The 11,090-nt window shown below is 45.6% G+C and overlaps 1 protein-coding gene across 1 annotated transcript in view; it reads left to right on the top strand.

Annotated features, from left to right (window-relative positions):
• Nucleotides 1-11,090, top strand: part of LOC103192818 (interleukin-22 receptor subunit alpha-1) — a 55,102-nt gene that overhangs the window by 38,121 nt on the left and 5,891 nt on the right. The window contains exons 4-7 of the mRNA XM_007935875.1: nt 2,358-2,524; nt 3,771-3,949; nt 6,126-6,301; nt 8,991-9,129. Of these exons, the coding sequence (XP_007934066.1) occupies nt 2,358-2,524; nt 3,771-3,949; nt 6,126-6,301; nt 8,991-9,129 (661 nt within the window). The remainder of the gene's footprint in view (nt 1-2,357; nt 2,525-3,770; nt 3,950-6,125; nt 6,302-8,990; nt 9,130-11,090) is intronic.

Here is an 11,090-nt window from a genome sequence, read left to right as displayed (position 1 = left end):
ACAAAAACAAACAAAGTAAAAAACAGAAAAAAGAAAAAAAAAAAAATGAGGCAGGGCACCCAGTCACCCTTCGAGCACACAGACTGGGATGGAGTTCCTGCTGGCCCGGAAGGTGGGTGGGAGTGAGGGATGGCCACACCTCTGTTCACCAAGAGGGTGTGGGGTATAAGAGTAACAAGGGGAATGTCGTACCTTTCCAGTAGTCCTCAGGTCTGAAATGTCCTTGCGGTTCCCAGCAAGTGGAGCCTGTTCTTAAGTCCCTGGAATCTGAGAGAATGCTGTCACTTTAAATATCCAAAATGGTCAAACCACTTGTAAACATTCAAAATGGCTGCATCCTCCAGACAGGCAAAAGTCCACAGCTCAGCCTGCTGTCTTCTTTGCTGCTTCGCCTTTTATTCCCCAGCCACCAGAGCAGTCCTCCATGCAGTCCCTGGCTAGCAGGGCTGATTTTTAGGTTAATTCTTAGGTCCTATCACCACTCGGCAATATCTAAGCTGTCTGTGCCATCAGGATCGCTGCCAGACTGCAGCTCCATATGTCTCCTTTTTTGGTATTTTCGTGCAGATTCTTCTGCTAGTTGGGGTTTAGTCCACATCTATATCCTTCCCTTCAAGGCTCAGGGGTCCAGGGTTATCTTCTGTATCTATGTTAATTGGTTCTCCTTTTCTTTGTTGAAGAGGGTCTGTGCAGTCTCTGCCTATTCTGCCATCTTACTGGAACTGCTCAGGCCTTTTCTGTCCTTTCATAACAGTAGTGACTGAGCAAAGATCAAGGCTGAAAAATGGAAACTAATGCTGTCAGGACCAGCTTCTCCCCACCTCTCTCACTTGCTAATTGTGATGCTGGGTAAACAATTTTCTCTGAGCCTCAGTTTTTCTCATCCACAAAATGGGTATAGTAATAGCAACCATCTAATTAAGTTGTAGGAGCTCTGGTGGTGCAGTGCCTAAAGCATTTGACTGCTAACCAGAAGGTTGGGGATTCCAACCCACCAGCTACTCTGTGGAAGGAAGGTGAGGCAATCTACTTCCATAAAGATCCAAAGGGGGTTGCTATGAGTCCAAATTGACTTGATGGCAGTAAGTTTTTTGGTTTAATCAGGTTGTGGTGAGGTTATAGTGCTTGGGGACTGGAGAGCACTTCATAAATTTATGTGTTTTAGTTGAATGTCTCTAATCTAGGAGTGAGGACAGCAATTTCAGATTGTGTTAAGCAGTAAGTGAGAGATAGTTACAAGTGTTAGTGAGGGTGTGGAGAAACTGGAACCCTTTAACATTGCTGGTGAGAATATAAAATGGTGCATCCACTTAGGAAAACATATTGGTAGTTCCTCAAAAAATTAAATACAGAGATACTATAAACTCAAGTCTGACTCATGGTGACCCCATGCTTACAGAGAGTATTGGAGGCTGCAACCTTTACAGAAGCAGATTGCCAGGCCTCTCATCTGCAGGCCCACTGGGTGGTTTTGAAGTGCCAACTTTTTGATTATTAGTCAAACATAAACTGTGCCGTCCAGGGACCCAGAGACCCTCCTATAGGACGGCAATTCCATGTCTATGCTCAAGAGAATTGAAAATATACATCCACACAAATACTTATACATGAATGTTCATAGCAACATTATTCATAATGTCCAAAAAGTGGAAACAACCTAAATGTCCGTGAACTGATGAATGGATAAACACAATATGCTATATCCATACAATACCATATGCTGCAGCTATAAGAAGGAATGAAGTAGTGATACATGCTACAATATAGATGCATCTTAAAACATCATGCTAAAGGAAAGAAGCCAGACACAAAAGGCCACATACTGTATTATTGTACTTATATGAAAAGCCCAAAACAGGTAAATCCACAGAAACAGAAAGTAGATGAGTGCTTGACAGAAGCTGGGGGAAGAGGGAGATGGGGAGTTCATGGTATAGGATTTCTTTCTAGAGTGATGGAAATGCTCTGGAATTACATAGTGGTAGTGGTTGCACAGTAGCTCTGGTGGTGCAGTGGTTAAAACACTCAGCTGTGAACTGAAAAGTCAATGGTTGGAACCCACCAGCCCTTGTGCAGGAAAAAGCAGCCATCTGCTTCCGTAAAGATTACAGCCTTAGAAACCCTCTGGGGCAGTTCTACTCTGTCCTGAAGGGTCGCTGTGCGTCAGAATCTGCTCCACAGCAATGGGAATGGTTGCACAACTTTGCAAATATGCTAAAAACCACGAATTGTATATTTTAAAAGGGTGAATTTTACAGAATGTGAATCATTTCAAGACAAAGTCAGCACAGCCTCCTGCATGTGGGATGTTCTCGCCTCCCTCTCATGAGGCAGTTGGAGGGGACGGTGGTCTATAGTCTATCTGCTTACCCTGTTCCCATCCCCTTGCAGCCCACATTGGAGAGGATGCCTCGAATCTTCTTCAGCACGTGAAATTCCAGTCCAGCAACTTTGAAAACATCCTGACGTGGGACAGCGGGCCAGGGAGCACCTCAGACACGGTTTACAGCGTGGAGTATAAGACGTAGGCTTCACTCCTAGCTACTCTGCTCTGAATCCAAGCCCTCTAGGGAAATCCCCTCATTCCACATGGCCCATGACCCACCTGGACTGAAGCCACACAGCCACTCCCAGTTGAGCTCTGCTCCTCTGTTTTGTTTGCAGAGGGAGGATCAAATAATGGTTAAAAGTGCAGGCTCTCAAGTCACAGTGCCCAGCTCGAATGCCACTCTTGCCTGTGTGCCCTTGGGCAGTCATGTAACCTTGCCAGTTCCCCTTTTTACCATCTATAAAATTAGGAGAATGATAGTACCTTCATCATAGGCTGTTCCAAACCAAACCAAACCTGTTGCCATAGAGATAATTCTGACTCATAGTGACCCTATAAGGTTTCCAAGGCTGTCATCTTTACAGAAGCAGATTGTCATATCTTTATCACAAGGAGCAGTTGGTAGGTTTAAACCACCAACCTTTTGGTTTGTAGCCAAACACTAACCACTGTACCACTGTGCCTCCATAGAGGGTTACCAAAACCAAAAAACCAAACTTACCACCATCAAGTCAGATCCAACTCATAGCAACCCCTCCTTGGGTTTCCGAGGCAGTATCACTACGGAAGTAGATTGCCCAGTCTTCCTTCCAAGGAGTGGCTGGTGGGTTTGAACTGTCAGGCTTCTGGTTAGCAGTCAAATGCCTTAGGCACTCCACCAGGTATCAATAATTGTTTTATTATTATGGCAAGATTGGGTCATTAAAAAGTTGTGCCCAACCCCTAGCCTCCCAGTCTGCCCCAGCCACCCCATCCCAGCCCACATTCCTGTTCTTGTTCTTTCTTCCCATGGAGGGGAGAGGGTTGGTATGCACTCAGGAGTCTGCAAATCTGGCTTCCATTCCTGGTCCTGCCACTTTACCTTCCTCTCTCTGAGCCTCACACATTCCCTCATCTGTGAAATGGGCATAACAATGCCTGCGTCAAAGGATTATGGGGAGGATGAGCTCAGACTGTGGACTTAAGACTGGCTGGGTTCAAATCCTGGCTCCCCATAGGCATATGTTGGATACTTAGGAAAATTTTACTCCTTTGAGCCTCATGTTCCTTATTTGAAAAAGAGAGATGTATGGACCTCACAGGACTGTTGTGAGGTCTAATTAAGATCATCCACCAAAAATGTCCTGGGACACAGATATACTAAGTAAACATTTGGTAATCATGATCATTATTAATAAGCCTGCTTATGCAAGGGGCACCCTTGTCCCTCCCTCACCTACAGGTATGGAGAAAGCAAGTGGCTGGCCAAGGAGGGCTGCCAGCATGTCACCCGGAAATCTTGCAACCTCACCACAGAGACGGGCAACCTCAACGAGTTCTACTATGCCCGGGTGACTGCCATGAGTGCAAGGGGCCAGACTGCCACCATGATAAGCCACCGGTTCGGCCTGATGCAGGACAGTGAGTGGGATGGGGAGAGGAGAGTGGACACAGGGCAGAGCGGGTGGGTGCAGGGGCCAGAGTGACTCTGTGCCTCAGGGAGCCATTAGGGAGGTGGCTTTTAGGGAAGGCCTTCTCCAGGGTGTCGCTCACTTTTCTCCATCTCCATCCGACCTCTCTGGTTCACACTGTCTTCATCTTACCTCATGACCACAGCCTCCCAACTCATTTCTTCATGGAGCATTCCGAATTTGACCCTTTCACCCCCTGCTTAAGGAGCACTTGTGGCACCATGCCTAAGGCATTTGACTGTCAACCAGAAGGTTGGCAGTTCAAACCCACCAGCCGCTCCTTGGAAAGAAGATGGGGCAATCTACTTCTGTAAAGATTTACCACCTTGGAAACCTAATGGAGGTCAAATGGCTGGCCAATCCTCTTAAAATAAGATCTAACTCCTTGCAGTGGACTTCAAGCCCCTGCTGATCTCTCCATCCCCATCTCTGACCTGTCCCTGCCATATGGATCCTGGAACACACCAAGCCCTTTCCTGCCACAGGGCCCTTGCTGCCCCCCATGTCTTTGCCTTCCCAGCTCTCCTCCTGTGGCTCTTTTCCCATCCTTAGGTATCAGCTTCAGCATCACGCCTAAGTGACGGGAACTCCGCTCCCAGCCCCAACATCCTGTTTTCAGTAGATCACCACCTGTTACTATTTTCCATTGAAATACACTATTCATTCTCTTTATAGCTCCTACTGCAATCAGCAATTATTATGTTTGCTTACATGTTTATTACCTACCTCCTCCACTAAAATGTGGGTTCAGTGAGGGATGTGTGTGGGCTGTGGAATCTACTGTCCTCCCTGCTGGTAGCACAGGTCCTGGCACATAGAAGATGTTCCATACATAATTGCTAAGTGAATGAATGAATTACTGAGTAGGTATGAACCGCCAAACTCCACACACAAACTAAGCAGGTAGTGATGTACACCATTGACTAAACACTCACATTATTTTTTAAGTAAGTAGAAAATAAAATTAAACAAGCTATTACAGTTTTCTCTTTTCCTGGCTTATGTAATTAACAAAGGTTTGTTGTAGAAAATTTGGAAAATATGTGTTGTTGTTGTTGTTTGCCGTCGAGTCGGCCCCGACTCATAGCGACCCCTCCTTGGGTTTCCGAGGCAGTATCACTACGGAAGTAGGATTGCCCAACCTTCCTTCCGAGGAGTGGCTGGTGGGTTTGAACCACCAGCCGTCTGGTTAGCAGGCAAGTGTCTTAGCCACTATGCTACACACAAAGTAAGATAGAAGTCATCAGAATAACCTGAACATTCGAACATAACCACAGTTACTAGCAACTGTGTCTACTATTTTATGATCTTGTTTTCCCTGTATGATGGTGTCATGCACACTTGCCCCCTGACGTTAAATAGTTTTTCATAGCATAATATCACACAGCTGTAAAATGAGTCATTCTAGGGAGGGATTCTTATTTACTTTGTTAATTCCTTTTGTGGAGACAGTTAGCTGTTTTTCAATTATATAAAGAACACTGAAGTGAACATCCTTCTAGCTCACGTATTTTGAGTCTTGGTGGCCTGTTGATACTTGAAGCATTTTTATAAATGGTGCAGGGGAAGAGGGCCTTCATGGGTCCCTGAAATTGGATGCAAGATCTTTGTATCTGCACATAGTATTCATCAGATTCGCAAAAGGACCTGTAAACCAGTTAAAGTCACTGGGCAAGACTGAAATTTTAGGTCTGCTCTTTGAGGCTGGGTTGATCATTTTGTACCCCTCCAAGCATTATTTAGGGTATGTAGCAGAATCATCAGTCCTGAAAGCTGTCACTGACAATAGCATAGAGAGGAAGGGTGTCCAGGGCATCCTCAAGTGGGGACAGAGGGGCTGGGATGTGTGGGAGTGAATGTAAGGGCACGATCGACCTCGAGGGCCACTGCCCGCTCTCCTGGGTTCCTCCATCCCAACCTTGGTCATCTTTTGCCCACCTTGAACCCAAACACCAGTTGCTTACAGAACTTTTCTCTTTTCTCCTGTTTGTTCAGCTGATGCTTTCAGAAGCGTGGCTGGGGTTGAGGTGGGAGGAGAGCAGAGCAGCCATTTCCCATCATCCAGGGCAGCCTCAGAGGCCCACGGCCTATTCTGACTTTTTCTTTTCTTTTTCCATTTTTTCCAGCTACCATCAAACCACCTGATGTGACCTGTATCCCCAAAGTGAGATCTGTCCAAATGATCATCCATCCTACCTCCACGCCCATCCACGCTGAGGACGGCCACCAGCTAACCCTGGAGGACATCTTCCAAGACCTGTTGTATCGCTTAGAGCTCCGGGACAACCACACCTACAAATTGGTAAATGCTTATTGTGCCCTCATCCTTCCCTGCCTCGGAATCCCCTTTCCCACTCAATCAGGCTGGCATTGCTTTAAATAGAAAGGAGACATGTCATATAAATCAGCATTGCCTCCCTTGGGAGGCTCCCTGAAGCAAACATCAGGAACCAAAACCTTCCTCTGGTAGATTAACTTGCTAAAGGCTCTGAGAAGTCCTGCAGAGCCAAGACTCCATTTGGATAACAAAATTTCTCTCGATTTTTTTTTTTCAGAGACTCTGCTTTTTAAATACAACAACAACAAAAAAAAAAACAACTCATTGCCGTGGAGTTGGATCCGACTCATAGTGACCCCTGCTTGGGTTTTTGAGGCAGTATCACTACGGAAGTAGATTGCCCAACCTTCCTTCCAAGGAGTAGCTGGTGGGTTTGAACTACCAGCCTTGGAAGTAGATTGCCCAGTCTTCCTTCCAAGGAGTAGCTGGTGGGTTTGAACTACCAGCCTTCTGATTCACAGTCAGATACCTTAGGCATTACGCCACCAGAGCTCCCAAAATAGACTTTATTTTTTTGCCTTATACCTATTAACATGCTCAAATATCCACTCTGTGAAATGCTGCTATCAGTTTCTACTGCTGCAGTTCTTTTTGCTGGTTCTTCATTATTTGTGGAAACTGGATATGAGCAGATTCCTTAAGATAATAGATAAGTGGAAGACATGCATATAGATGAACAAATTATATAAAAGCCATTTTCTTTTGTATTAAAATTATATGTGGTATTTTTCCCCTAGCATATTCCACTAATCCACAATTCCATTGACGGAATATTTACTTCAGTCCTGCTCTGTGATTCCCATACACACTGAGTTTATAATCTAGGGTGGGAAGGGAGTTAACACAAGAACTCAAACATCTATAGGTAGAGGAGCTTATAAAAGACTGTTGTGGGGGAAATGATGTCAGCCTCCAGACAGTTTTCTTAATTTGCGCCAGTACCAATTTCCAAGCACTTCCTGTGTGCCAGGTAATAGATGCATGTTATATCATTTAATCTTCATCACAGCCCTATGAAGAAGGTGCTATTCTCTCCATTTTTCACTTGAAACTGAGGCTCAGAGAGATTAAGTCATTTGCTCAAAATTGCTCAGCAAATAATAGCATAGCCAGGATTCAAAGCCAGCTCTGCTCAAAACCCACATTTTTGCCCCGGCTGGTCTTCTCTGTTCCACAGTGATCAGAGAGGGAGGCAGGAAAACTCAGTATGTTTCTGGAAAGCACTAAGCTACCATGATCAACCGTTGCTCAAAACATGGTCCCAAACCAAATGCAATGAGAACTCCTATGACACCTTTAAAATGCAGGTTCTTGGGCCCTCTTCCAACCTACTGGATGGAACTTCTACAACTGCATCCCTGGGGTCAATAGTGATAATGATGTTGATGATGATAGCCGCAGCTAGCATCGATAGAGTAAGGCTCAATAAGCAGATTACCCAATAAGCAAGATAAACCCAGGCTTACTTGTGTTTACTTGCTAACCTATTGTGAACCATTTCACATGGGCTTCAAGTAAGCACAAGTAAGCCATGCTTACCTTACTGACTGGGTACTCTGCCACTGTCAGGGATTGTAAATTTGAAGAGGCTTTGATTCTGTAGGAAGGTGCTATGGGGTTGGGAGGGAGGCAGGTGCCAGCCATACCTAGAAGCAGAACCTTTGATGTGGTGAAAACATGTGAAATTGTTCACTACAGATTAGTAAGTGAGCATAGGCAAGCCCTTGCTTACCTTGCCTATTGAATAATCCAACACTGGATGCACACATGCCTTGCTCTCAGCAACTAACATGAAGGTGGGAGATTCAAACTCACCCAGCAGCACTACGGAAGCATTTGTGTCTGTAAAGATTACAGCGTGAAAACCTATGGAGCAGTTCTACTCTGTAATGCACAGGGTTGCCATGAGCTGGAATCGACTAGATAGCAACTGGTTTGGGTTTTGGTTTGGGTTTTTTGGGGTATAAAATGCCAGGCATTGTTCTAAGCAAAAGGGTGTGGTGTTTCATGACTGATTGGATGGAAGGATAAAGCAGAAGGCGGGGGAACAGGAGTAGAGAAGACAGACTGACCCACAGTTTCTCGTTTGAGAACTGGAAGTACCGTTTTACTAAACATGATGGGAGCTACCAGAAGGCTGACGGTTCAAACCCCCAGCCACTCTTCAGAAGGAAGGCTGGGCAATCTACTTCCACAGAGATACCGCCTCTGAAACCCAAGGAGGGGTCACTATGAGTCGAGTCCGACTCCATGGCACATAACAACAACAACAAGCATGATAACCCAGGAGTAGGAGTGAACAGAGTTTCTGGGGATCTGCCTCAGAAACCCAAGTAGGGGTCACTATGAGTCAGGACCAACTCGACAGCAGTTTGGTTTTTGGGTTACATGGAGAGTAGGGAGTTGTGGTGATACACTGATTAAAGCATGTGGCTGCTAACCAAAGGATCAGCAGTTCAAATCCACTAGTCACTCTGCAGGAGAAAGATGAGGAGTCTACTTCCATAAAAGATTTGCAGCCTCGGGGCAATACTGCTCTGTCCTCTAGGGTCTCTATGAGTCAAAATTGACTCAATGGCAGTGGGTCTGGGTTTGAGGTCTATGAAGACTGGAATATAAAAGGAATCACTTTTGGGTCCTCTGTCACATTCAGCACCTTGAAGGGAAGCAGAGAGAATATGAGTTCGTTGGCCTGACCCCTGACACGGAGTTCCTTGGGAATATCATGATTATTGCTCCATACTACTCCAAGGAGAGTGCCCCCTACATGTGCCGAGTGAAGACACTGCCGGGTAAGTTTAGCTGAAACAGAGGGAGAAGGAAGTCCTGAAGTCAAGTGTTGACTCCCCTCTTCCCTCCTTGTAACCAAGCTGAGGCTTGGAAGTGCTCTGGCAAGCTATGGGAGGGTTGTTAGTGCTTTATTAAGGTTAATCTTTGTTTATACATAAAAGAGTTAGCTGACAGGTGTCATAGCAAATGTTTAATCTGCACCCTCCAGGCTATGTCTGCATTTCCTTTCTCTGGCAAGCTTCGTATGTACCCTGGCAAAGTAAATTAATATTAACCCAAGTGAGATATGCTAGGGGGTGGGGGTGGGGTGGCAGAATTTGTAGGGGAGAGAGCAGAGAAGATAAAAAGGTCTCTCAATATCTTCCAAAGCCAAATAATAATATGGTGAAAATGATAACTAGCGTTTTTTCTGCAATGCTAACCAAGACTACATAGCATCAGGAGTCCCTGGGTGGCATGAACGGTTAATGTGCTTTGCTGCTGATCGAAAGATTGGAGGTTCAAATCCACCCAGAGATGCCTTGAAAGACAAGCCTGGCAATTGGATCCCAAAAAGCCAGTCACTGGAAACTCCATAGAGACCCACATGGGTCATAATGAGTCATAACTGAATCATGGGCAACCAGAACCAAGTATGAGGCACTACTGAGCATAATCCTTGTAAGCAGTCTATGAAGTATGTACTGTTATAATCCTCATTGAATAGATGAGGAAACTGAGGTTGAGTGAGCTTCAGTAACTTGCCCAAGGTTGCACAGCTGGTAAGTGATGGAAGCAGGGTTTGGATCCAAGCAACCTAATTCTGAAGACCATGATCTCACCACTGTGCTACTATAGAAATAGTTCTGAATCATCTGCGTGGTGAGACGACATCCCATTCTCCCTTTCCCTGCACACAAGGCTGAAACTTGACTCTCATCATAAGCACCATGATACTTTTATTAGTGTTGATTTTCATAGAGAGATAAAAATATTGTAATGCTCAGAACTGTAGGTTTGGAACGAAAGTGATAACAGTGGATTGGATGACTTTAGAAAAACCGCTCAACCTTTGTCATCATGTTCAGATTAATGATGTCAGTATGTGATATCTGTTCCAACCCTGCCAATGTTCAGTTGTTGTCAGGTGTCATTGAATAAATTTCATCTCATAGTGACCCGATGTGACTGAGTAGAACTGCCCCATAGGATTTCTAACCAGAAGGCTGGTGGTTCAAACCCACCAGCCACTCCTTGGAAGGAAGGTTGGGCAATCTACTTCAGTAGTGATACTGCCTTGGCAACCCAAGGAGGGTTCGCTGAGTTGGGTCCAACTCGACGTCACATAACAACAACAACAACTCTTTACGGGAGCAGATTGCTAGATCTTTCTCTTACAGAGCCACTACATGGGTTTGAATTGCCATCCTCTCAGTTGGTATCCAAAAGCTTAACTGTTGCACCATCAGGCCTGCTTGCCAACATTCAGAAGGGAGCTGAATTTGAGGCTGGCTGTAGCGCCTTCTATGGTGGAAGAGGAGTACCACAGGAGGAGTGAGCAGGCCCTGCAGGAGTTAGTCTGGTGTCAGCTAGCTACATGCCCTGAACAGAGGCTGGCCCTCAGGGGCAACTGTAGCTGGGCAGAATCATCATGGCATAGCGGCTGGTCCTCAGCTTTATTCAAAAACTCGACTCCTCAGTTTTCCCAGGAACCCACAAATGAGTGATTTCTCCACCCAAATCCTGGTACATTCCTTTACAGAGGAAGATAATCCTAGGGGAACCACTGGCACGGGCCACTTGCACAAGGCATGCCCTTCCTGGGGAAAGGGCTATTGGGGAGACCAGAATAGACTTGGCAAAAGGAGAGCTAGGAAAAGGAAGCCAGCTTTATGGGATCTGAACTGGGAGCATGTATATGATTTACAGTCCTCTTCCCTGGACTGTACTAGGCTCCCCGCATCCCTCTCCCTGCCCCACCCTT

The sequence above is a fragment of the Orycteropus afer genome, unplaced genomic scaffold, assembly GCF_000298275.1.
Source record: "Orycteropus afer afer isolate SDZICR_OR568_19922 unplaced genomic scaffold, OryAfe1.0 scaffold00031, whole genome shotgun sequence".
Lineage (NCBI taxonomy): Eukaryota > Metazoa > Chordata > Mammalia > Tubulidentata > Orycteropodidae > Orycteropus > Orycteropus afer.
Note: the sequence above shows the minus strand (reverse complement) of the source record. Positions and strands in the feature narration are given on the sequence as shown.